At 41.8% G+C, this 27,281-nt stretch overlaps 1 protein-coding gene across 1 annotated transcript in view; it reads left to right on the forward strand.

Moving 5' to 3' along the window:
- The first annotated feature begins 269 nt into the window (after positions 1 to 269).
- LOC136445884 (SCO-spondin-like) overlaps positions 270 to 27,281 on the forward strand; it is a 54,869-nt gene continuing 27,857 nt past the window's right edge. Inside the window, exons 1-40 of the mRNA XM_066444100.1 lie at positions 270 to 789; positions 1,260 to 1,445; positions 2,392 to 2,559; positions 2,876 to 2,954; positions 3,589 to 3,683; positions 4,084 to 4,200; positions 4,903 to 5,029; positions 5,669 to 5,715; positions 6,205 to 6,283; positions 6,511 to 6,602; positions 6,789 to 6,962; positions 7,318 to 7,503; positions 8,273 to 8,330; positions 8,688 to 8,734; positions 9,259 to 9,346; positions 9,645 to 9,742; positions 10,091 to 10,264; positions 10,658 to 10,743; positions 12,080 to 12,240; positions 12,673 to 12,719; positions 13,205 to 13,277; positions 13,736 to 13,833; positions 14,311 to 14,475; positions 14,868 to 15,041; positions 15,165 to 15,295; positions 15,773 to 15,888; positions 16,402 to 16,448; positions 16,996 to 17,077; positions 17,426 to 17,556; positions 18,768 to 18,868; positions 19,254 to 19,391; positions 20,258 to 20,390; positions 20,740 to 20,824; positions 21,493 to 21,539; positions 21,702 to 21,872; positions 22,324 to 22,494; positions 22,685 to 22,855; positions 25,081 to 25,183; positions 25,822 to 25,865; positions 26,979 to 27,149. Of these exons, the coding sequence (XP_066300197.1) occupies positions 654 to 789; positions 1,260 to 1,445; positions 2,392 to 2,559; positions 2,876 to 2,954; positions 3,589 to 3,683; positions 4,084 to 4,200; positions 4,903 to 5,029; positions 5,669 to 5,715; positions 6,205 to 6,283; positions 6,511 to 6,602; positions 6,789 to 6,962; positions 7,318 to 7,503; positions 8,273 to 8,330; positions 8,688 to 8,734; positions 9,259 to 9,346; positions 9,645 to 9,742; positions 10,091 to 10,264; positions 10,658 to 10,743; positions 12,080 to 12,240; positions 12,673 to 12,719; positions 13,205 to 13,277; positions 13,736 to 13,833; positions 14,311 to 14,475; positions 14,868 to 15,041; positions 15,165 to 15,295; positions 15,773 to 15,888; positions 16,402 to 16,448; positions 16,996 to 17,077; positions 17,426 to 17,556; positions 18,768 to 18,868; positions 19,254 to 19,391; positions 20,258 to 20,390; positions 20,740 to 20,824; positions 21,493 to 21,539; positions 21,702 to 21,872; positions 22,324 to 22,494; positions 22,685 to 22,855; positions 25,081 to 25,183; positions 25,822 to 25,865; positions 26,979 to 27,149 (4,597 nt within the window). The 5' untranslated portion in view covers positions 270 to 653. The remainder of the gene's footprint in view (positions 790 to 1,259; positions 1,446 to 2,391; positions 2,560 to 2,875; positions 2,955 to 3,588; positions 3,684 to 4,083; positions 4,201 to 4,902; positions 5,030 to 5,668; positions 5,716 to 6,204; positions 6,284 to 6,510; positions 6,603 to 6,788; positions 6,963 to 7,317; positions 7,504 to 8,272; positions 8,331 to 8,687; positions 8,735 to 9,258; positions 9,347 to 9,644; positions 9,743 to 10,090; positions 10,265 to 10,657; positions 10,744 to 12,079; positions 12,241 to 12,672; positions 12,720 to 13,204; positions 13,278 to 13,735; positions 13,834 to 14,310; positions 14,476 to 14,867; positions 15,042 to 15,164; positions 15,296 to 15,772; positions 15,889 to 16,401; positions 16,449 to 16,995; positions 17,078 to 17,425; positions 17,557 to 18,767; positions 18,869 to 19,253; positions 19,392 to 20,257; positions 20,391 to 20,739; positions 20,825 to 21,492; positions 21,540 to 21,701; positions 21,873 to 22,323; positions 22,495 to 22,684; positions 22,856 to 25,080; positions 25,184 to 25,821; positions 25,866 to 26,978; positions 27,150 to 27,281) is intronic.

Raw genomic sequence — 27,281 nt, forward strand, 5'->3', positions numbered from 1 at the left:
CTGGAGTTGGTGCCACACCTGGAGTGACGACCACGGCTACACCAGGTACCACCACTACCCCTGGAGTTGGTGCCACACCTGGAGTGACGACCACGGCTACACCAGGTACCACCACTACCCCTGGAGTTGGTGCCACACCTGGAGTGACGACCACGGCTACACCAGGTACCACCACTACCCCTGGAGTTGGTGCCACACCTGGAGTGACGACCACGGCTACACCAGGTACCACCACTACCCCTGGAGTTGGTGCCACACCTGGAGTGACGACCACGGCTACACCAGGTACCACCACTACCCCTGGAGTTGGTGCCACACCTGGAGTGACGACCACGGCTACACCAGGTACCACCACTACCCCTGGAGTTGGTGCCACACCCGGAGTGACGACCACGGCTACACCAGGTACCACCACTACCCCTGGAGTTGGTGCCACACCCGGAGTGACGACCACGGCTACACCAGGTACCACCACTACCCCTGGAGTTGGTGCCACCCCTGGAGTGACGACCACGGCTACACCAGGTACCACCACTACCCCTGTTGTGACAACCACTGCTGCGCCCAGCACCACTACGACCTTACTTGGTACTACAACGATCCAAAGATTTACAACCACAACAACCACCGCCAGCTCTGGAGTCACCACCCTGATGACAACACCTGTCTTTTCGACAGCCACATCTGAGTTTACAACTGTGTTTACCACGCTTCCAACATTCACCACTACTTGTGCAGATTATAATATGTACACCCTGGTGTACTCGACATCAAGTCCGGAATCTGGAGGTAGGCTATTGTTGTTGTTTTTTCTGCATTTTTAGTTGTCTTCTTTGAAGATCCATTTATCGCTGTTTACTGTAAGCTTTTGTGCATACACGTGCATATAGCTTGATGCTTTATAGTAAAGACATGTCAACCAAATGGCTAACATTTGACAGTTTTTAAAAGTATTTTATCATTATGTACAGACCATTAATTTGAAAAGCTGCAACTTGATGAAATGCATTTAATTAGCATAAAAGGTCTGATGTGTCTTAAGATAATACATGTACCACTCCAATCTAATTCTTTTGCTCTCGGGGTTTAAACAATACTAAGAACAACATTACAATAAAGAGTTGAGGGCCAGATTCATGTATCGGCATAGATGTTGGGGAATCAATATAGTCAGAATTACCCTATTTCTCTTGTACTCTTTCTACCATTCTAACCTAAGTAAGACTGAAAGACAAGATCTTACATTTGCACTGCTGTAGCCACACAGGCAGGTGGACTGTCTACAACTCCCGGGGCTACAACACCTCTGTACATCCCGACAACACCACCTCCGTCTCCCTGTGCGGACACTCAGTTCACCTGCGTGTCAGGGGAGTGTTTGAGTAGCAGCCAAGTGTGTGACGGCACGGCCGACTGTACCGACGGCTCAGACGAAGACAACTGCGGTAAGCAGGCCTGCAAATATATATTTGTATAAATCTACTTTTTGTGTACCTTCACTGGAGTGATCAGATTCAAGTTGTGGGCATGCCCAGCAAATATAAAATCACTTGCGTACACGTCACTAGTATGACTAAACTTTGAATATGATGCAACAGTATGGGGTCTGCGTACCAAGGAAGACAAAGATAACCTGAAAAGGGTGCAGAACCAAGCTGCCAGATCCGGCACGAACAACTACGACAGGTTGGCTATTGTCATCAAAATGAAAACAGATCTACATCGGATGTCTCTTGAAGACAGAAGGAAATGTCAAGATTTTGCATAATGATTGATAATATGTGTAATATAACCAACAGCTACGCGACGCGGCCTGCGAAGCTGGTGGGTTACGCCAAAGGACGGTTATACCGGCTATAAAGATACAGCTACAAATACTTTATGTGCAGTGCATGTACCAAATTAATGCAGAATACTAATCAGAAATACCTGCACAAACTTCCATTTTGACTATACTAATAATAACCAGCACACAGTGGTGTCACGGTGGAGTAATGTCAGGGTGTTTGGCCCAGAACTCAGAGGTCATGAGTTCGAATCCTCGTTCTCTTGACTTGTCCCGTTGATGTTGTACCATTGGGAAATGCACTTTATACGAAGTTCCTCACTTCACTCAGGGGAAAATGAGTACCTAGCTCTGGTTAGGGACGTCCCTCATATAGGACGTTAAGTGAGAGGCCCCGTGTTTGAGGAGAGCCATTCCCCGAGCACATAAAAGAATCCACCAAACGTATCGAAAGCTGTCTCAATCGTTTGTATTTGTTACTTTATTGTTAACTTGATATAGGACTTTAAGTAGTCACATTTAACGCCGACGCCCAACACCGCTGTTTTGTTTCCTCTTCATCCTATTTTGATTTTGATAGTTATGAACATGCTTGTGTCATACAGTTGACTGCATCCACGGGCAGTGGGGAAGCTGGAGTGATTGCTCTCTGACTTGTGGCCAGGGCGTGGCCACCAGAAACCGCGGCATCGCACAGCCGGCGCAGACAGGTGGCGCGGAGTGCTCCGGACCCTTCACGGAAAGCAAAAACTGCTTCGCTTCTGCTTGTCCAAGTAAGGCAAACGTTTCACTGTATCTGTTGTACTAGCTACTTATCATTTATGCTTTGCTCAAATACTGTCTCGTATCATTTGCCAAGAAGTTTATTTTTCGATAACGTTAACTATGTGGTTGTGTTTTAGCATTTGCAGATGTACAGGAAACCCGAGCACAAACTGAAACCTGAAATTATTTTCTCTGGCACTTTGGAAGAATTCCTGTTTACTTTGCGAAAGTATTACATTGTAGGTGGCAGGAAATTAGATCAGAATCGGTCTCTGCTATGAGAAGAGGTTTTCATGGGCTGACAGTGTTTTTAATGATTAATAGTTGACGGCGGCTGGTCTCAGTGGACCCCATGGAGCGACTGTGACGCGGCCTGCGATTTTGGCATCATCCACAGATATAGGTAATAGTCATAGACTACTCGAACTGGACAGTCTTTGCCATTTCATGGTTGCGTGATGGAAGAGTTGAAACCACATATGTTGCTTTATCCCCGGAATTCTGTCAATAGCCTTGGAAAAGTCTGTAAAAATGTTGCAAAAATACAATATTCGTGACAAAACAAATTTCAAAAGCATACACATCATAATGTCCAGCGAGGGAATCCAGCCCAATGTAATTTCGTGCGACTGTTTAGACTAGCATTACCCACTGGCATATCCAGCAAAACAGCCATCTATATCATGAAGCAATAAGAAAGCAGACAAACATTAGAAGGCTGTTAACATTGCAATAGAGCCAAATGCCAGAACAATTCAACATTTTGGTTCTTGGACTTGAATGATTAGTACTAAGCTAAGATTCTTCTTGGCTTCGCTGACGAAGATTTCAGGGGTTGGGTCCACTTAAGCTAAGATATCGACATGCAAACTCTGCACATTGGTTCATATCGTTTATTTAGTCAGATTCTAGGTTTTCAACCAACTCTCTGTTTCCGTGTTCTATTCTTATCAAGTTTTAAATGTTTGAGATAAAAAGCAATGATTTGTCATTGTAAGATTTAAAAAGCTTGACATGTGCCTTACCTTTGAACATAGAAATTGTACTGATCCACCACCAAAGAACGGAGGCAACGTCTGCAATGGTTCTTACCACGAGACCGACCTGTGCATCGATGAGCCGTGTGGGCCTGGTAAGAATACCGTGCATTATTCAATTCTGCCGAATTTAATCATAGTATTAATCCTGCATAAGTCAATTATCATGATTTCGTACGGCACCCAAACACCCAGATGTATTACGCAGCATCATTATGCCTGTGGTAATAATGTGTTCAATACATTCTGGAGAAGGACGCCTTAATTAAGGTTTTTTGAATGCAGCTGTCTTAAGGTAGTAAAGGGAATTACGAGAGCGGCATTTTAGATGTTACATTTTATATGAAATGAAAGAAACATTGGTATGGCAGAAACTGTATTTTCCGAATTCTTTGTCAAATTTCATTGGCCATGACGAAAAAACAAGACATATCAATTTAAAGCAATATCTTTACCATGTTTGAAATTGAGAGTCACCTTTTATCCTGCTTGCAGATTGTCTTGAGAAGGAGGCAGTGACAACTGAGGACTGTCTTGCCGGTTTTGACCCCTGCTCGAGAAGCTGCCAAGGTCTCAGCAACGAGATGACTTGCCAGCTGACGTGTCAAGAAGGTGTGTTTTAACAGCTTAAAAGCTTTTAACGTTCCTTTTCAGTCCTCCTTCTGCCTTCCGAGTGCTAGTCCTAGACTGACTTTGTAGTTTAATTTCAGTCATGATCGCATTTACCCATACAACAGCCATTGTCTTATATTAAGAGTCAACAGAAAAGTAATGTTAGTCCATTTTGGCCCTGATCAAATTTTAGATATCTTTAACTTCTCCACCTAAGAACATCGCACTCTGAATTTGGCTTACTGACAAGTTTCACAATAAAAACACACGGAAATGCAATGAGAGATTTACAAAGATATAATTTGAAATGTCAGCCTAACAAGTCCTAATTGGCAAGTTTTGTAACCTCAATGGTCCTTTAGTTATGAAGTTGACTAGAATCTCTTGGTGGTTGTGGTCCATTGTTCATTATATTCCATTTAAAAACAGCTGAGGAAATTTCCCCGTACAATGATGTTTAACTTTTATGTATCCTGTACATAAATGAAGACAGGACGGAAAGGAGACCTGACCTGTCGTGTGCCCGTCGTGTGCCCTCTGCAATCGGGCTGCGGCCCCATCTAAGACGCCATTGACGTCATCATTGACATCCGAAACACATCAATGTATTCTCCGTCTGTCATTCCTGTAACAACCAGTGAAAGATTAGCAATTGTGCTAAACTGGGCCGAGGTCACGTTGCCTTTGCACTTTCCCTTGCAGGTTGTTACTGTGCCGAGGGAACGTACAGTCAGAATGGAGAGTGTGTGGCTGCGGCGGAGTGCAAATGTCTCTACAACGGACAGGAGTACGAACCAGGCCAAAACATCACCAGTGACTGCAACACATGGTAATATAACTTTGTTCTGACTTACATTGGCAACAAAAATATCATTGACAAATAATTAAACGCTGATATGTAGTCATCCATTGTCATCAAACTGCAGGGCTCAATACGCCAGGAAACTTTCTGCACTACTCTGATGTCAAAGAAACGTTCTGAAATTATAACAATTTCAAGCCATTTCCATTGTCCAATCAGCATTTTCAAGGCGGTACAGTCAGTATAGGAAACAAAATAAAAAAATAAAAAAACACCTATTCACATAAAACATCGCCTTGTAGGTTAGGTGCTTGTAGTGTAGTCATCAGGAATTGCACACATCTCCAACTTTACTTGAATTAACCCGCATTAAACATGTGGTATTTTGAGCCCTGAACTGTAAAAGTATCATTATCAAATGAACAACGGCCTTTTTTCCACAGATGAGACAGGGATAACATGGTTTTAAATTATGTACACCTGGAAATAGATAATGCTACAATATTTTTAACCTTAGAAATAGAAAAAAAAACAGGAAAATGTACGATTTCAAGGTACAGCATAAGGTTTCAGAAGGATATTAGTGGGCTAGTTTAATCATGGTAATTGTATACTAGTATTATAATGTTTTTGGTTTCACATTCAGCTATGTTTTTCTACCAACAGTGTTTGTGAGAATGGATATATGACCTGCTCTGATGAAGAATGTGCTGGTATGTATTAAGTGCTAAATATGTATTGGCAATTTATAGGCTCTTGAATATTGCAATGTCATTGACATCACATTACTCGACCACATACTTGACAGTGGCATGTCAAACAACTTTGTGTTATGTCTTTTTAGAATGTGCCATTTCAAATACATGTAGCCTGTACTAACCCAAACATAAGTTAACATTGAATGTTGATCAAATAATTCTCAAAGGTCTGAAATGGAACCCTAATCGAATAGTGCGACTATTTGTTGTTGTTGATAAACATGTAGCAGTTATTGTAGTAAATGTAATATGATGTGAAATATCGCCAGGTACCTTGTCAACCATACCAATAAGAATGTAAGTTAGTGGGTAATTTTGCAAACAGACATGTATATTACAAATACTATGTACATGTTTTTATAGGTGATGTGAATGAGTGACTTTGTTTGTTTGTTTGTTTGTTTGTTTGTTTGACTGACTAAAATTGACAAATGTTTCCCATAGTCGACTGCGGCTGGTCTCTTTGGAGCATCTGGACTCCGTGTGACAAGACGTGTGGAGCTGGCATTCAGCAGAGATACAGGTGTTCGGTCTTTCTTTAACGAATGTCATTTTTCCGTTCTTCATAACTGTTTTTATTCTGAATGGAGTTTAAACTGTTTTTATTGTCTTTACGAATAATCTACAGCTTTAATTCAACGACAATTTGCATCATGTTGTGTTTTGGAACAGCCGTACGTTTCATCTACTCAGAAGTATGATTAAGTCATGTAGTTAGCAATAAGTCGTTGATGTTTTCATTATGTACAGGTCTGGAAGTAACCCATCTGCCAGCAATGGTGGACTGCCATGCGAAGGCAACACTCTGGACACAAAGGACTGTTTCGTAGCTACCTGCCCAGGTGAGCCGTGTAATAATTATCATGTGACATCATAGTTACCTGCCAGGCTTATGGTATTAGCTAAAACTAGATTCGATTAAATTTGATTTGATTTGCACGAAGAGTGAGAGAATGAATAATACCATTCATGTAAATCCTGTATTGTACTACTGTATATTGATAATTTCCGGGCATATCGTATTGTAGGTACACCAGCTCATTGGGGTGAGTGGGCTCCATGGTCTGCCTGTACGGCCACATGTGACGGTGGAGAGAGGATCCGGACCAGGAGTTGTGTCCGGTACGAGGACACCCCAGTCACATCCAATTGCCCCGGCAACAGCACCGAAACAATCTCCTGCAACCTTCAGGACTGCCAGGGTACAGTGTTTAACAGATTCACTTAGGCCACACCAATTTGATTCGCTGGTTATCGGGTTTGATAGTGATTAACTGAAACATGAAAACAGTTTGAGGAGAAAGTTTGCACTCTGGTGCACTCAAAGTCGGGGTCCCGGAGTGAATCTATTGCCAAGTTTTACTCACAAAATTTTTTCCTTCTAACTTTTTACTTCAAAATTTTTGATAACCAAGGCCGAAATAAGATAATATGGCCTGAATATCATAATGTATGCTGATACTACGACAACACTACTTTGCTAAAAGTGCAGGCATTTGGGTTTATCTGGCATATGTGTACGATGCAGAGAAACAACAAGCTTTGTGTCCCCTACAGAGGAGTGTTTGGATGATAAGGTGTGGAAGGAGTGTGGAAACTGCCCCAGGACATGCCTGGACCTACAGGAGGGCGTTCTGTGTGAGGAGGACTGTATTCCTGGCTGCTACTGCCCAGACGGCTCCGTGCTGCAGGATGACATTTGCGTCTCGTACGCAGAATGTCGCTGCACTGTCAACATCAACGGTAAAGGAAATTGGAAACTATACAAAATGCCTAAAAGCTTTAACAGTTCAAATAAAGAGTCATAAATCAATCAACAGTAAAGAATGTCCTTTTTATTCAACGCAAAAGAATATGAGCACAATTGTGCGGCAACCCAACTACTTTAACCTAGCTACATGATTCTGCTCAAACGGGAGGGCAGGGGAAAAGCACCGTCGTAATTTCTGTAATATGGCCAAGTACATGTAGACCATATCTATCACGACAGAAAAAAAGTTTATTTAATCTTAATACAATAACTTTGAAAATGTCGGTCGACTATATTTCAGTAAATACTATATCGATTTCATTGTATTTAATATAATTGGAAAGCGTATTTAGTGCACTTTATGATGATAGTTTATGACCGTACATTCATGATTTGAGCATCAGGGCTTATGTTATTAGGTTGCGAAAAATACATGGCTGACTTTCCCTTCATCATTTGTCCATTGTTTCGCAATGATTAGAATTGTTTTATCATTGAGAAGCTTGGATATTTTCCTTTAAAATAATACCACATTGACTACGCTATATCGTCAAAGGCGATAAATAGGCATTTCAATGAAATAGGCATTTCAATAAAACAATTCTATACAATTCATAAAATAACAAAGTTAAGTTTTCAAACTAAAGTTTGTTTCAAAGCATGAAGGCACAGAGGCAATGAGAATAAGTCCATAGCATGTAGGATGTATCGTAGAGAGATTTTTCTACCTTTCTATGATTTACGAGTTCCAATTGCCTATAGGTGAAGTTGAGGAACTGCAACCAGGCGTGACTATAGTCAAGAACGAGTGTGAAAACTGGTGAGCGATCCAAGAAAAAAATTTGAATTTATATAAGTCCGTGAATAGATTTTATTGTTGACAAGTTAATTATTGACAATTGCAAGTTCTTTTCACACAACCGCATGGTGTTTACCTGCCATTGTATGGTTGTGTGTAAAGAACCAGAACTCAAAAAAGGTTATCCAAGAAGAAAATCCACGATTTGTTGCAACTTATTCCTATGTTATCTGATTGCATATCTATACTTAATGCTCCATACAAAGCTCTATGTCCTAACTTTCAAATCACAAACTTGCATGTATGTACATTAGCCCGTTAGTGCATGGATACTATTATGACTATAGACATGTGATTATTATTTACCCTTTTTCCTAGCACCTGTGAAAATTCCCAACTTGTCTGTGAGATGGCCAACTGCTCCGGTAAGAGTAATGTTCATTTCATGAGAATTTGAATGAACATTAAGATGAAACTGTGTCAAAGAATGTTGATATCCTTATACTGTTAATGTCCTGTATCTGTGTCTGTATCTAAATACCCGGTATAACCGCCATTCGGCATAACACACCAGGTCTTAAGATCTAGTTCAAGTGATGTAAGCAAAGTAAAACTCTTTTAAGCAAATTTGTCATATTTAGATAACATGCTTAGCATTCTAGGGTACCCATTTGCCACCAAATTTGTATTGGTTACGGGGTTAGGAAGTTAGGAAGAAAGTTAGATGGAACTGCTTGTTGTTACTTTGTGATAGATACAGCATGATACTAGTCATGTTGGTACTGATATGTGTAGGACTTAGTGTACAATGTCTTCTATCTTCAATATAGATGTGTTGAAATATTATTGTCCTCTAATACTGTGAGTTTTTGAAGATGTTGAAAGCTGCATTGTACTTGCCAATAGAGTGGCTTCAACTAGAGTGATATTGACTGCGTTGTTGTTGCAGTTCACGGTGAGTGGAGTCCATGGACAGCATGGTCTACCTGCACAGCAACCTGCATCGCTGAGGACGGCAGTGTGCCATACCAAATAAGGTCAACATTACGTTGTTACATTGATACAGTACATCCACAATATTGGATGATGTGATACGAGATTATAGATATTGTTAATACGGTATTTGTTGGCACATTAATTGTTGCAACATGTCTTTTCAATGGCATTACATACTTCAAGAAATAACGATAGACTGGAATTTCTCTTGCTTTAATCAACAGTGTTTAAAGCATAGTTAACATCCACCTTCATTGTCTCTGGCTAAATAGTCCAATTTGTGAATTATTGTATCTGATCTGTAATTTGAAGTGTTTGTTTGATTGTGTTTGTTTGCAGACATCGTGAGTGTAATAACCCCGCCCCGGCCGGGTACGGAGACTTCTGTGAAGGACAGGATAGTCAGATCCAGAACTGTGGAACATACAGGTGCCCAAGTAAGTAAGGTCTACATCTAATTGGTACAACAAATAGAAATTTACATGGAAATACGCACCGTTTTTCCATTTGATCCTGACAATTTAGTTAACAATTTTGTTTTGAATCCTCATACTTGTCAGCAATGCTGTTCACTTTGCTATTATATATTTGATTGATATCAACTTAACCAAATGAATAAGGGGTTTATTCTGCAAATTACTAAGAATACATCACATTTCCCTTGTGTAATGATTATGAATTAAAGGAATAGCATATTTCCTTAATATTTCATTATGACCAATGAGACCATAGCTTTTCAGTTACTGCAGATCAAACCACAAGTTTGGACATTTTTCCTTGCCTAGTTGATGGTGAGTGGTCGCCGTGGGGCCCGTGGTCTGGTTGTGAAGACCCGTGTGTGGACGGTTCTCAGTACCGGTTCCGTACGTGCAACAACCCCGCCCCGCAGTACGACGGCGCCGACTGTGAGGGCAACACCCGCGTACAGAGCAAGGAGTGTGATGAACCATGCAGCCCAGGTGAGGCACAGGGATCCCTTTTCTCACAGTGTGCTAGTTCTAAATATCACAACATTCAGATGGTGGCCGTGTCATGCTAGTGTATTGAAGATGGTAAAGGTACTAGCACAGACAATTATTGTTTGTCAGAAGAAAAAAAATTCGATTTTTTTTGGTTTCTTTTCTGAAAAAAATTGCTTCTTAACAAGCCTAACATCATTTAGTGCTTAACTTGTACATTGGAATGTCGGTGAACCAATGTGTAGCCTGTGTAAGAGACCTTGTGGAATGAACTATTACACAGGCAGAATCAATTGCAAGTAACGTTAGTGTACACGCAGAATTTCGCTGCTCTGCACCAATGACTCTCTAGATGTCTCTCCATTTAACATGCCCTGTGTTCCCCCTGCACAGGGGAGTGCCCTTACACGAGCTCGTGGGTCTCTGCAGAGGACTGTGGGAACTCCTGTCCACGAACCTGCTCTGAGCTCAGCGCACAGGTAAAATGTAGCCATGACTTCCTCCAAGGAATATTGCTTGTATTTGTTTGAATTAAAAGTCATTGCTTGTATTTTTTAAAATTTAAAGTACTTTATGTACATAATGAAAATTAACTTTGATCGGATCAAACCTGGCTCACCTATTTTTGTTCTGATTTGCAATGAGTGTAGCATCAAAAAAAGGTGGAAACATCATCTACATGATGTCACTGCTTTAATAGTAATAATAATTTTATTTGCAAGTTCTTGCCCGAGGGCTAATTGCAACATGAAACAAGCTATCTACTTACCAAAAATCATTACCATCCATCAAGCCCTTCTTGAGTTATTCCCTTTCAAAGTCAGACGCAAAACCTGCTCCTGCCGTTCCAAAAAAGCTGCTAGGAGGCCCAAACCCGTACCACTTACTCTCTGTCCAAAGATCTATGTACCGCTCAAAAATCAATTCCATAGCATGTCCAGAACACGAGATATCAAAACAGGAAGTTCCGCTGCAGTACCGTAAGAAGCCGCTAGGGGGCTTAAAATCTAATCGTTTTCAGGTCTCATCAAAACCTACCAACATACCAAATATCAAAACAATCCATCCAGGCATTCTTGAGTTATGCCGGTCCACTACAGACAGACAAACAAACGCAACCCTCTGCATAACCTTCTCGGCGAAGGTAACAATGCGTAGCAAGGGTATACTGTACAGATATATATAGTGCGAGTTAACAATGTTGACTAGTAGAACTCATGGCTATTCTAAAAAAAACTACTACGGAATACAATCTACGCTTTTTGGGTTTGACTTCTTTTTTGGAAGCACTGGAAGACGAAGTGTCCCACTTTTTTTTTAAATGAGTTGGTTTTGGGAGGTTAACAAGGTTCTAGTTTTATATTCGTCAGTAAACGTTTGGAAATTGTGGTAAGTTTCGGAGGCTTCTTTAAAAAGCTCTTTTCTTTCCCGATCATTGAAGGGGCAGTTTGAGATAAAATGTATTTCGTCTTCCACCGCTTTTGACATACAGTAGTTACAAAATCTTTCCCCCACAGGTAACAAAATGTCTGCCGCCATATGTTGGCGTCCCTATTGTATGTCAATGCATCATAGTTGGAGCGATTCTCCAACCCACACAACAAAATTATTGAATGACTACAACTCCAAGTAGAGAATAACATCCTATTAGTTAAAAATTGGGGAAGAAACAGAAAAATGTTTTAGCTGCTTGAGCTAAGAGCCACTGAAATGCAAATAGGGACGCCAATATGATGGCAGACGTTAAAGCGTGCCTGCCTGCTTCATTGATGGAAAAGGAGGGAAATCGTTCTGTTGCTCAACTTTTCTCCACAGGTGATGTGTGACACCGCGGAGTGCTCGGGATATTGCCGCTGTGACGGGGACAAGTTCCTTCAAAACGGGGAGTGTGTCGTGCCGGAGCAGTGTCTATGTCTCTACGATGGCGAGTTCTACGAACCCGGTCAGACATACTCGGTCAACGACTGCCAAAACTGGTGAGAAAAAAATCAATCAATAACTGGCAATTTTTTTTCTTCTTATAAACCAATGTCACAGTGGTAGGGAAACGTGACAAGTTAAATATTACCATTATATACCCACAGCAGTTTAATGATGCTGAACTGGATGGTCAATTTAGACCTAGTTTCTAGGAGTAAACATAATCTGATTGCATTTTTTTAAACAGACCCCTGTTCCCTCGATGTCCTCTTGCTGAAACAGGTACCTTGAAATATGTTCGAAAACCAAGTAAATGAACAGATGTAGCCTAATATCTATATCAAGTGTGCATGTAGCTTCTGTTAACAACATTCTTGCCAGTGTTTTAGATGCGCTCATGTAACATTCTCAATGAATACAAATACATTATACAAACTGTGCTTAATGCGAAGAGTTAACTACTATCAACTTGCGTACGTCATTTACAGCACATGCATCAATGGAAACATGGACTGCACCGAGTACAACTGCCCAAGTGAGTTTTGCTTCTGACGTAGTGATCTTACATGTCTTTTTTTTGGGCTGGAACAAAACTTTAAATCAAGACCTTCACTAATGTAATGAAATAGATCGAAAGTCAATGCACAAGAACTAATCATATCATGTTTCTTAATGTAAATGTTTTATGGCAATAGAAGGAGTTTTCCTTAAGATATTACAGTCGGCGAAGTTGGCCATTGGTCTTTAAATTCGTTTGTGCCATCCGTGTATAAATTCTGGACAAATAAAGTAAAAATGATTGTATTCTGCTTGGATACAATCAGAGGAGATTGGGGCTAGAATAGATGGATGCCAGGCTACTCCCAACCCAGCGCTGACTTTGCTTGGAAAGCGGTCGGGAGCAAAGTTATGGAAAGGATCTGAAGGTGTCATAGGGGCTTTGCCTTAGTGACTTGAACCAGACTTCTTTTGTTCTTGATTGTTGACCACTGTTTCTTGCGTTGTGTTTTCTTTGACTAGTTGACGGGAACTGGTCGCCGTGGTCAGAGTGGAGCGAGTGTTCCGAGCCGTGCGACGGAGGCATCCGCAGGAAGTAAGTTCTGTTTTTTATGCTACACATCAGTTTTCTTTTTAGTGGTTTGATGTGGACCTAGTTTCTAGGTGTAAAGCTCCTATGCCTTTCCATGTAACCTTGCCATGTAAACATTGAATTTAGAAATACATGTAGTACAGATGTGTTAGCCTTTGTAATATATGAGAAAGCATGATAAATTGACTCTTTTTCTGTATAGAGCATTTTCACTCACTTTCTACATAAATGGATATCATCAAATTGTATTTTAACTTTTATCATACATTTCTTTTCTATGTGTGTTCTACCTGTTGGTCTTTCTGGTATTCTTATCCTCGAAAACGCTTATACTACGATTATTAATGAGATGCAAAAGCTGCGCCCGTCTTGACGTTGGCGTCCCTATGATGTCACGTGAAAAACTCCACTCATATAAGAATTAAAGAGTTGGACACATTTTCTATACATCCATTGTCTAGGTACCGTAACTGTAACAGCCCTGCTCCTCACTATGGGGGCAAGCTGTGTGAAGGCCCCGAGATCGAGACCGATGTCTGCAACACACAGTGCTGTGATGGTACGTATCACTACTGTACATACATGTAGATGAGCTGTAACAATGCACATATATGAGTTGCAAAAATGTATTCTCAACGTAGGCAAAAAAACTATGCACTGATTAGCTGTCATTTCTGTAGATTAAGCTACTATAAAAGGACAGTAGAAATGCCCGCCATGAAGGACAGATCGTACTGGAAAAACTTTATTGAGTGTACCTCACCGGAGTAAATCCGGATGAAAGATGATGATGATGATGATGAGAAATTTGTATGTGAAATCTAAAGTGAAACGAGTTTTCTCTATAAAATCACAGTAAATCATATTTTCGTCTCCACTGCTTTGACATTGAAGATGAAACAATTCCTTACAATTGATAAAGACACTAAAGTATACAATAAAATCCACAATGGAGCCAATCAGTTTTATTAGAGGATTTTGAACTCTTATTTGCGTCATTCTGCATACCCGTAAATGGTTACCGCGTGCCTTTCAGCTCCTGGGCCGAACTGGAGTGAGTGGTCCCAGTGGACAGTGTGCACGTCCTCCTGTGAGTCGGGCGTGCAGAACCGGTTCCGCTGCTGTAACGACAGCATGCCGTTCTCCAACTGTACAGGGGAGAGCACCGAGGAGAGGCTCTGTAACACCGGAGCGTGCATCTGTGAGTTAACTCTTCAGTTGTACACTACTGCAAATGGTGCTTCAGAGTGACATATAATCAAGACAATTGAATGGTGCCTCAGATTGAATCTGGATCTAGCATGTGTTCCGAGCGATCTTTTAGGAGCTTTTGGAAATTAGAAATGCAGCTCTGTATTTTCAAGCATTGAGAGACGGTCAAATTATGGTCCATGAGCTTAAACTGTAGACGAGGAAAAAACTTTTCTGTGGCAATGAGAGTTGCTTCATCTTAAATTTGCAACTATTTTGTTGTTGCCATCCCTGACTTGGACCCTTTCTTGTTATGAGGTGTGGAAGAGTAACTTGTCGGCATTGAAAGACTGGTTCAAGGTGAACTTTATTTCCTTTTTCTTCATTTCCTCCTCGGCCCAGATGACGGAAACTGGAGCCCGTGGGGTCCGTGGTCGGAGTGCACAGTTACGTGCGGCACGTCGCTCATTGCTCGGTACCGAGGATGCAACAACCCCCCTCCCTCCAACGGAGGCAGCTACTGTGTGGGTCAGTCAAGTCAGGTTCAGACCTGCGGAATCCCCAGCTGTGAAACAGGTGAGAGAGAGGTCAAGTGAACTAGCTACTGTTTGGCATTGTTTATCAAAACAGTGCCTTACTTCTGTTCTGTTAATGTGGTAGCAACACAGTAGCTCATCAGACCTTACGTTTCCTCCTCAGATACCGTGTGTGCAAACATCAGCATGTCCTACTATGACGAGTGTGGCCCGACCGGCCGACCCAAAACCTGCCAGGACCTGTACACCTACTTCTGGACATGTGAGGCCGGCTGCTACTGCCCAGAAGGATATGTAAGAATTGGTTTTAGATTTCATTCTTTATGTCTTGTCTAGGCCATGCCATTTCTAATTGTTGATTTTAAGAGTAGAAAAACAACAACTTAAACTGAAATATACGGGACATTAGATTAAACTTAAAACAGATTCATATTATCTAAAAGCCATAACAGTACATTGACCCTCCCACCTTTATCATTGCACGTTTGTAATGGCCCCAATTGAACTGAATTTATAATATGAGTTGCGCAAGTTTTGTTTTCATGTTTTCTTTTAAAGGTAGAGTGGGTAGCTATAGAGTGCTCGCATTGAAGTCGGTCTTGGGGAAGCGAACCCAGACTGTCTCTGCTTAGCACTCACATATGAACGGGTATGTCTGATTCAGTTAAACGCAAGCCACTGCCAGAATGGACGTGTTCTCATTGCAGCGCTTGCAGGGCTATAGAAACAGGTGTGGAAAGGGTTTTAACTGTAGCCAACATTGTTGCATAGGTATTGAACGAGCAAAGAACTGCATGTATTGAACCGTCGGAGTGCTACTGCGTGGACGAGGAAACCGGTCTGAACTGGCCACCTGGATACGTCCTACAAAGGGGCTGTAACCAATGGTAGGAAATTAACAAGACATTCATTTCCTTTCAATATGATGATGATGAATGCAACGTACGTTAGAGGTTGAAAAAAATACTTAAATCATTGTTTTTAACAGCAGATATCTAGTAAGAAAAAACTTTGTCTCAGCCAAACCAATATACCGAATGAACAATAAGAAAAATAAGTATATTGTGTGGATGGTGTTCAGCACGAAATACAGCAAAATATATCGTATGTTAATGATAACACATTGCATCGTTAGTGATGAAACATTGCAGGTAAATCTATGTCAATATATAAGTAAAGGCTGTTTTCAAATATCTGATGCACTTGCACTTGTAGTGCACTATCTTTTAGAACTATGAAATTACTGAATTCTTCAAATGAATTGGATGAAAACACGGAATATTAAGAAACAATTCGAATTGATGGCGTTCAGCACTAGGGACAGTAACGTTTATCATTCCGGATCCTTTGCTGTGTTGTTTAAGTTTGTTGTTTTACCTTCCTGCATCTTTATTTTTCAGTCCGTGTGTGAACGGCGTGTTTCAGTGCACAGATATAGACTGCCCAGGCAAGCTGTCTTCCTTATCCTATTCACATTATTGTTTATATCACACAGGCCACACCATCGCTTGCTTTGCAGTTTGTTCATCAATATGCCAGCATCGCACAATCAGTCATATAGCAAAGCTGATTTCAGTTTTCCACAATGAAAGAATGTAACATAATCATAATACAGGCCCCTATTGCGGTGAAGCATATGAAAAATTCAGTGTTTTTTATTGTTCTCCTCGATTCCTTTTAATGAAGCAACGAATGAGAGCATGAGCGATTAAAAACTTAAGTTTTGGTAAAGATTAGTTCTCCAGGAAATGATAACATTTTAATTCAATCCTGACGACTGGACAATATTTCGAGAAATGCCTGACGTTTCAGATGTCGTTCGACATATTTCATCAGTAAACAAAAAAAAATGAATGTTTACATTGGACTTTTCGGAACACGGCACGAATACTGAAAAACTAATATGTTTATAGTTGACTGAGTAATGTATCAAACGGGTTTAAAGCAAAGTTTTAACGGAAAGCAACATGCATCTGTCTGTACTCTCCCCACAGTTGACGGTGGTTATTGTGACTGGACTCCCTGGCTCGGCTGTACAGCAACCTGTGGTTTCGCACCTGCCTACAGGATGAGAGAGTGAGTTCACTGGAATTACTGCAAGTTTGCCATAAACATTCTACTGCCTTACAGTCTTGCATAGTAATAAAGGACACACAAAAAGGAGTTACAATTTTTGAAACTCGCTTTTCACATTTCAAACTGAATGGTACAGCGAAAGATCGAAAAACTATCTCGGTCTCTAAAGATGATAGTAGAAACTGATGATCAAAATGTAAGTATCAGAAATGAAAGAAGAGTGCAAAAATGTCATTAGAATATACTTTTTTCACCACCAAATTTGTCGACAATCCAAAGATGTTTATGATGTTAACAAGCCACGTACACAGATTCAATTTCGTACCATATGTTTCCATCACTGTGCAGCTGTGCGTGTCCCCGGCCGTCAAATGGAGGTCAGCTGTGTGAGAACTTCAACCTGCCGCCGATTCCCACAAACAACTTCACCGCCAGCCAGATCGCGTTTGGCATGTGCGACATTCCGCCAAGCTGCCCAGGTCAGTTTGCTTGTTTGTTTGTTTGTATTTTTATTGGAAACAATCCCTTCATTCACATTCATCACGATTAGTCTAACAAGGTGGCATGGTAGAGTAACATCAGAAATGTTGCCAGTGCTTAGCCCTCCTCCGACCTTTTGGACCCCAGGCGTGTATCAATGTGTGCCAAATTAATCTTTTTTTCGTGGGAGATTCCATGAGTTCGTGTACATGTCTTACAACTTCTGAGATTGTCCCATTTTGTAGGAGTTATACTCTTAAGTTTAAGGGACCTCAGATGATTCTGCATTGTTTACTGCGTAATAAGAAAGACATTCCTGTCCAATAACAGAAATTTGTCATCATTGCTATCATAGCAACAAGTTACCTCATTTTCTGCATAAATTGTGATAATGACAGATTATAAAAACACTAAATGTACACTATTTACCAAACAATCCACCAGAAATATATTTATGGGCAAAACAAAATGGGGTCGTTTTGGACCCCATACTGCCAGATTCGTCGCAAAAATGTATCGGTCGGATGAGGGTTAAGGCATCTATAATCATGCAACCAGGATATGGGGGGTTTCTCTTTTACAACCTGGAAGATGTCTGATAGGCATCGAAACGTAAGCAGGTGAGAAACATTCCTGGTCGTGAAAAAGAAAACTACTATATCTTTTTTTCTACCAACCTGATGAAATTATGTTTGGAAATCTTGCAAACTTCTTTCTTGTAGATTTGTATTAATACAATTTGTCGACATGTTACGAGAACGATCGAATGTTAAAGATACCTATTCAGTGTTCTCGCCAGGCCTTTTCAGCATAGGGGCCCCCTATGCTGTGATTGGGACCCCCTATGCTGTGATCTGGACCCCTATGCTGTGTTTCAACCAGCATAGGGGTGTTTCTTTCTGAGACAAACCGTGTGACCCTTCATAAATCTTATAAAAAGTTCATATTTGGCTTTAGAATGAGGCTGTGACAGAGGAAAAACTCTACTTCACAAAATTTATCCCTCAAAATGCATAAAATAATGTCTCATTGGGTTATGAATTTACAAATTTTCCGGGAGAACATGCCGGACTCCCTACTCTGGTCACTCCACGCGTGACTTGCACCGCGTCAAGTTGGCCTTCAGTGTACCTGACCCCTATGCTGTGAAAAAATCCTGGTGAGAACACTGCTATTGCTTGTGAAACCTCTCTACGTGTGAATGTTGCAGTTGACGGGAACTGGGGAGAGTGGGGACCGTGGTCCGGCTGTGGAAACTGCACGTCAGGCAGCGAGGTCCGGGAACGATACTGTGACAACCCAGCTGCTCAGGTGAGCAAAACGTCAGGATAATGGTACTCTATACAGTCAGGGGTAAAATCGCCTAAGACATAAAAATCATGTCCAAGAGAGACGGTGTGACAACTCACCTGAGGTGAGCAGATCTCTTGGAAAATATGTTATTCTTAAATGGAAGGAAGAGGGTGAAATCAAATGCCGTATGTAAACTGTACATGCACTTATTTTCAACAGTTTTTTAATGATGTTATTGGTAGCATTGATGTCTAGGTGGTGTTATGAAACATGCACACATGTAGCTTGCGCCTACAAAAATGAATCACAGCTTTCGAGGGCTAGCTCACTTTAGAGTTATTGTTAAAACAAACGACATATGCTGGGTGTACAGTAGACGGAAATGTGAAATAATTTCTTTCAGCACGGAGGCATGCCTTGTGTCGGGAACCACACAGCGTCTAGACCATGCTACGTGGACCCAGTCCTGTGTGGCAGTGCTTGTGCAGATGGACAGATGTACGAGTGCAAGTCTGGACCCAGGACATGTGCTGACATCCAGGTGGAGAGATTACTATATACATAAATATCCGATCACTTGAAATTTGAAGTTTGAAGGCCATGACTTTTAGGCATCTATGTCCTAGCACGTCTCGTCAGAAGAGGAACAACAGGATGATAAACCGGATAGTGTGTGTGAGTGAGTGACGCTGCTTCAGTGTATCGTCAGATTCAGAAGGGTCTTTTCTTCATAGGATACACTTTCTTGAACAGGAGCATGGGGGTGCTCAATCGATACACATTTTACATTTCTATACATCTATTCGGAGTTGTAGTTAACAAGGCGATCCCTGGGGAAAATGTGTTAAGTGTCTGTATTGAAAAGATATGTAAAAATAAATCCAGAAATGTCCCGTAGTATGAGCTAATGGTTGATAATATCTAAGGCCACAGCAAGTAAATGTTATGGATGACATCCTCCGCAGACTCCAAAATTAATGAGATAGGGCGAAAAAAACAAGGCGGGATAAAAAACAAACAAGAGTCCTACATTTTTAAATTTTGAGATTATAAATCTTGTTAAAGAAGAATTGAGGCGACGAAATATGATATCATGACCAACAGGTCTTTCATTCCTGTATTCAACCAATGAGGTTTCATATATGATATAAAACCTCCTTGATTCAACAGTAAACGTGTCCTTGTAGATGTGTATACATCTCAATAGAATAAATACAACAATGTATCTATATAATGTCCTTGCTAGAACAAATCTAGAAAACAGCTTGTTATCATATCATCATGGGCAGGAACCACACTGGGTATTCATATGCAACGAAACATCTTAGACTGTCAACGTTTAAGTTGTGCTGTGTTGAAGTACTGAAGTTTTGTTTTCTTTCTTACCTTGGTCTTTCCACCGTTCAGGACCATAATGACTTCGAGGAAGGAAACACCTGTACGTACGAGTGTGGCTGTCCAGATGGCCAGGTGCTGCAGGATGGCACCTGCGTCGACAGGTCGGAATGTCCTTGCAGATACAGACTCATCGAGTCACCAGGTAGGTGTAAATGAATAAATTGTTTATTGCATAACTTGGTAAAAAAAAGTTTCTCATCCAGTCAGCCAAATTGCAGGCTACTTGACATGAGATAACACACCTGGAGTTTATAGCTGACTGATCATTAACAGTGAATAAACAGCATTTAAGTTATAGAGTTAAACGTTCTAAATTTTTCGTGCTAAAATCATTCAAACGAACGTCTATAAACATTTATAACTTGCATTTGGGTTTTTTGTTCATCCTTAAAAGCTAGATAAAGTGATGGCGCTCAGTTGGCCAAATATTCTGTCATCAGGCCTTTTTATCGTGTCAAATGCAGTACCAAACAAATGATTTGACATTGCAGATTTTGTCCCAACGACTGAAAACAATGGCACTGAATGGTTTATTCTTGAAGAGGGAGAAGTCATTAGCTATGAGTGCAACGAATGGTGAGTCATGTAATTTTCGTTCGGAAAACAACGGTGAAATTAGGTAAAAGATATTAGTTTGTGAGTCTATGTATGAGTGGGGGGGGGTCTTCTCATTGCAGTCAGGGTTGAATTCGGAAGGAAGAGAATGCACGGGTTGGGAGCACACTTTAATTGATGCTAACATTGTAGGACTCGCATCATATCACATTCAGGAGCAGGCTGTCATCCCGCACGTAGTCCATCTCCGTGAAGTCCCTTCCCTTTATGGGAATTGCAGACTATTACACCAAAAACAGACTCACATCACGTTTTTAGATATCACATATCATTGATACTCACATCATATCTCATTCTTGACACCCATAACGCACCCTTGGGACTCACATCACATCCCTGTTACTCACGTCACATCAGTGAGAATCGCACCACATTCTTGAGACTTACATCACACCCTTTAGACTCGAATCGCATCCTTGAGACTCACATCACACACTGGAGACTCATATCACATCATATCACATCCTTGATAGTCACATCATATGTGTATCACATTCTTGGGACTCACATCACACCCATGGGATTCACATCACATGACATCCTCGGGACTCTGATCTGGTTCTTTCTTAAGCTAATGCGATGTTTTTTCCCAACTACTACAACAATATTTTCTTTGTTTATTTTTGCAGTACCTGCTTGATGGGACAGTTGACATGTACAGATCTCGTATGTACAGGTACGCATGTCAAGAATTCCCTATGTTCTTACCTGTACCATAAGAACTCACAAGAGGTAATGCCTGTATGCCTGTAATAATTGTATGGTAACATTAACAATTATTTTTGGCACCAGCAGATGTTACAGTATGATAACTACATCATACCTCCCTCCCCTTCAGTTGACGGAAACTGGAGCCCGTGGTCGCCATGGACTAACTGTACCGTGGACTGCGGCTCCGGTATTCAGTACCGACACAGGGGCTGTGATGATCCGCCGCCCGCAAATGGCGGCCAGGCCTGTGCTGGGTTGGCAGTGGAGGAACTCAGCTGCAACGAGAACCCTTGTCCAGGTCAGTGTCAGACAAAAGATTATCTTTAATTCTTAAGTTCTTACAGAGCACAATTGAAATCATAATTCATCTGCGTTTCTGTAGATTCATGTTTGTTTCAGTGGGTTCACTAAATGCATGATTTTTTTTAGAAAACGTTGTATATTTGGTCTTCCATTGCTTTGAAGAAAAGGTACAGCCAACAAGTGCAGAGGTTATCAGCGATTTTTTTTCAAACCTTATCGTCTTGACACCAAAGCACCACATACACCTTGTATGAATTAATGGTTTCTAAATTTGTATACTTAATTCCCCCCCCCCCCCCCCTATGTCGTGTCTGAGTCTACGGTCACATTGGGCCTAAAAGCCCAAAGTTCTACTTCAAAAATTCAGAAGTAACCGATGGTTCTTGTTGTGTGGCTGATAGATGATTTCTAAAATACAAGACTTAGTATGTAACTTGTTCCCACAGTGCACGGTAACCCCGGCCCTTGGTCATTCTGGTCGGCTTGCTCTGCGATGTGCGGTATCGGAACCAAGACGCGATCACGGCAGTGCAACAACCCCGCCCCCGCCAACGGTGGTGACCAGTGCTCCGAGACGCTCTTCGAACAGGTGGACTGTATGGAGACTGTTTGTCCAGGTACGCCATGTTAAACAATGAAGAAGGAACAGTAAAAATGTAGTAAAAGCACAAAAACATGGACCCGTGTTCCGAGATTGCCAGTTTTACAAGTAATTTTCCCATCTTACATTCCCTGTTTCATGCCGCCTTACAATGTTCCTAACGTTATATCTTATTTTAGCATACCCCTTACTCCATCTCTCCCCAGAAAATAACTGTACAGGGGGGAAGCTGTACTATGCCTGTCCCCAGGAGTGTCCGAGAACGTGCTACGAGCTGGAGCCTGGCGTGTGCCTCCACACCGGCTGCTGCATCCCCGGCTGCTCCTGCCCACCCGGCATGTACGAGAACGACGCCGGCATCTGTGTGCTAGAGGAAGGTATGAACATCTAAGACGTCTTCTGTTCAAATACTAAACTAGATGCAACACTGAGCGTTGGAGGTGTATATGCCCTCACCTGTCAGAAATAGTGGGAAAATGCTGGGAATACAGCCCAGAAATGTTTGTCTGTTGCCTTAGATATGGGAGCCAATGTTGTTAAAAAGATTTTTACCTTTATTTTGAAATAGGATCTGCATGGATTTCGACGTCATTGCATAATCAACAAGAGTTCCACGAACACATTATCTTCGCCAAATAATCAAGGTTTATTATGGATACTGATTGATATTTACATGCTTTAATATCACCCATGCCGTTTGGAAGTTATGAGTGGGGGCAGCCTAGATAGGGTTAAGAATCATTTGGTGGTAGAAGACTAGTATATGTGTCTAGTGTCCTGATATATGTTAAAACTGGTCATGAAAAAATATGAGTATGTCCACAAAGATTTGATATTGCAGTGTCGTAAGTTGAAAGTAATGATGAAATTGTACAGTCAATATATATGAATAGAATAAATCTTTATTCCATATCATCCACATTTTGAAAGACATAGTAAATGTAACTTTTCCGTACCTAGCAGTGGTGCAGTTTTGGAGCAATATACTCTCCAAGCAGAGCAGTGGGTCCCGCTGGTTTTTGACGTGTTTTAGGTGTTTTTGTCTGGCTTTCTATTCTGTCCCCTTTCGTCATGTCACCAACTTGCTTTGGACAAAAATGCCTAAACTGAACACGTGCAAAACCAGCCGGACCCACACCTCTGCTTGTAAAGTAGTGCTGTGCTTTATTTGTTTATATGATCTACTTTTGCCAGGCCATTGTTTATATGACCTGTTTACGGGGACACTGTCACATATTTGAGAGTCCCAATATAAAATGCAGCGGATTAACAAACTTTCCTTACTAATTATGCCAATAAGCGCCTGATTTGCATAATTAGTCGTTGATTATGTAAAGCATAATCTGAGCTATCTATATACCAAACTTCAATTCTCAAGTTCAATCCGAAGATTTGCGGTGGGACACCCATATCAACCACGCCACTAGCAAAGCCGGTAGGGTTCTAGGGGTCATTCGGCGCAATTTGACCCACTGTCCATCTAGGGTCAAGGCCACTTGCTACAAAGCGCTGGTGCGGCCCCACTTGGAATGTAGTGCCATCGTCTCGGACCCGTACACCACCAAAGGGATACAGGCGGTGGAGGCCGTCCAGCGTAGGGCCGCCCGTGTGACCCTAAATGACTTCCGGCGGATTAGCAGCGTGACACAAATGCTCAACGACCTGCACTGGCCCCTTCTCTCTGAAAGGAGGAGGAACGCCCACCTCACCTCCTTCTACAAACTTGTTAACAACCATATTAATATAGACACTTGCAGTTTATTGAAACCAGCCCAGGGGCGCACCCGGGGAGCCACGACCTTAAGTTTTATATACATATACCGATACATATAAACACTCATTCTTTCCCCGCACTATCCCTCAGTGGAACACCCTGCCTGGTACGGTTGCGACGGCTCCCACCGTTGAGTCGTTCCGTGCAAGGCTGGAGGCCTGCCCGCCTTAGCCCGGGACCTCAACTCAACCCCCCCCCCCCACCCTACTTTGCTCCTGAAGGGGCTATTTGGGGGTTAATGAATGTAGATGTAGATGAAGTTATTCATGTCCGAAGGTCAAAACAAAAACACCCAATGCAGTTCCAAACAAGCCGCTGGGGGGCCCAAACTTACACAACTTCCTTCCTGTGGCATGAACTACGTACCATAAAAATCATGACCATAGCACTTGCAGAAAATATGCCCTCAAATTTTGAAGCTCGGCTGCAGTACCTTAGGTACCCGCTAGAACTTAATAGAAGACCCATTATCGAACTTGACCTTCCTTTCTATAAACCTTACCCATCCATTAAATATCATGCAGAACCATCGACAGCTTCTCGAGTTATGTTGTCCACATACAACCAAAAACATAATCTTCTCGGCGAAGATAATGAGGAGTAACCATTGGGGAAACCCGTAATGCACAAGAAACTTACAAATATTTCTCGGAGGTCTGAGGTCTTTGAACTCTCTCTGCAAAAGGTAGCATCATGGCAATGCAGCCCTTGCTATCGTAAGAACTCAAGATATATGTTTTAGGAGTCCGTTGGATGATATCCTTTCATTAAAGGTAAAGGAACAAGTGTAAGTTTGTGTGGGTTAACAGCCACATGTTTGTGTTCCAGCCTGCCCATGTCGTTGGAGCCTCCCTACTGACAATGACGGAATCCCTGCAAACGGGGAGACGTACGATGCCAACACTGTCCTGCAGTTTGGCTGCAGATATTGGTACGACAGTTGACTTTGCAATTTATTTAATCTTTTTTTAAGGTTAAAGGGAGTTGCGGTAATTTCCTGTTGGTGACATATACACTGTATAAAAGAGAGATACAGATTACATACAGATATTTTCCTTTTTTTGACATTAGCGTCCACACCAAATTGATGGTTCTTGGGCTAAACGATTTTGATGATTTGAAATTTGAACATGATTAGAAATTGTTAGGAGAAAGTCGATACATTGTCAACCACAATTTCAGCAAATGTATTCCTCCATTTACGGTTTCCTCACAGTCGTCTGTTTTATCTTCTTCACCCCTGCCTAAAATTTACTTAAGACGTTTGAGAACCGTGGAAATGAATTGGTGTAGCCGCACTTTGTCAGTTGATAAATCAGTGTAGCTTATGTTACATCCTTTTAATAGGTTTTATGACTGATTGCTTTTTTGGTGATGGAATTGTAACCATTACATAGTCTAACTTGATTATCACTGCAGTTCCGTTGTTGCTCATTTTGTTGTGCCTGAATTCCTTACAATAATTAACTCTATCCATAGTTCAGAAATAATAGCTATTCTTAATGTTTTATAATCACTGTTTCTCTTAATCAGATGTAGCTTACTATGTTTCGTCTGCTTTCTGCACAGTAACTGCTTCGGTGGGCGCTGGAACTGTACAGCTGGAGATGTGGGTAAGTATGGAAAATCTTCATATGTAACATATGTAACTTTCCTTTCACTTTGAATCCTTCAACCTATGTTGTATGTGTGGACCATACACATGCATTGTACATGTATGTTTAATCATACAAGTGTGTCCACTGTGTTTGTTGTACATGTTCAAGTGCAAACCCGGAGTGAATAGCAAGTTGTGAAGTTTTAAGGTAGCAGAACACAGCTTTCGGCCTATGGCGATTTCTAAGGACCACAACGTGACCGACATCGACGCGGATAAGATTATAGCAGGGTGCACTAGAGAAGCACGACAAACAATATGTTGAATTTGTTATTGGGTACGCCGAATACTCTCTCTTCGCAGCCAGGGGCTGAATTGCGAGGAGCGCACATTTGGCGGGGCTAGATCGCAAGGGTCTGTAGCGACTACCATTCGGCGCGCAGGTGATCTCAATACGACAATTGCCCCATGTGCGGTCATAGGACTGTCGGTTTTGAACCACTCACACCGGGAAGAACCCCTACTCTTTTCGATTAGTGCGGTGGATTCTTTAACGTGCTCAAGGTGTGGCTCTCCTCAAACACGGGACCTCCATTTAACGTCCTATCCGAGGAACGTCGTCCCTAACCAAAGCTAGGCACTCATTTAACACCTGAGTGAAGTGAGGAAAGTCGTATGAAATGCCTTTCCTAGGGGCACAACGTCGACGGGACAAATCAGGGAACCCCGGATTCGAACTCAGTATCTCTGGGTTCTGGGGCCAAACACCCTGACATTGCGCCACCGCGACGCCACCATTTGAGGGTTCAATCTACAAAATGACTGAAAACATTAGATTTCGACCACCACTTTTAAATGGAGTCATGCGGGGACTGCAGCCGACCCACCCCGGCAGTCATCTGTAAAGGTCACGCGTATTTACATGCCGACCGGAAAAGCAGTAAAGTTAGTGCCTCTCTGACTTTTGGCTAAAAGGTTTTACATACGGTACAAGATTAAGGCCGCTCTATTTTGTACCACTACGTCACAGACTTGGGGGATCGCGGATAAATACTGTGTGCTGCAATCTTAAAGGGCATAATAACGAAGCCTCTTTCCTCACACCACTCCTTAAATTTTTCGCTTCCAGTCACCCCCGGCTGGTCGTCCTGGACGCAGTGGTCCACATGTACCGCCTCATGTAATGGTGGAGAGAGGATGAGGACCAAGAGCTGCACCAACCCGCCTCCTAGCTGTGCGGCTGAGAACTGTACCGGAACTGGGGAAGAGATCGAGCCGTGTAACGAACAACCGTGTCCAGGTAACTCTGCTCAATGTTGCAACAGTACCTTTGTAACAGCAGTTAGAGGTCACTGTTGCCCACAAATGTGGTGTTTAAAGTCTATTGTACTAACATGAACTCTCATGATTCCGCCGGGCACCTTAAGATGGC

Source organism: Branchiostoma lanceolatum, chromosome 12, assembly GCF_035083965.1.
Source record: "Branchiostoma lanceolatum isolate klBraLanc5 chromosome 12, klBraLanc5.hap2, whole genome shotgun sequence".
Lineage (NCBI taxonomy): Eukaryota > Metazoa > Chordata > Leptocardii > Amphioxiformes > Branchiostomatidae > Branchiostoma > Branchiostoma lanceolatum.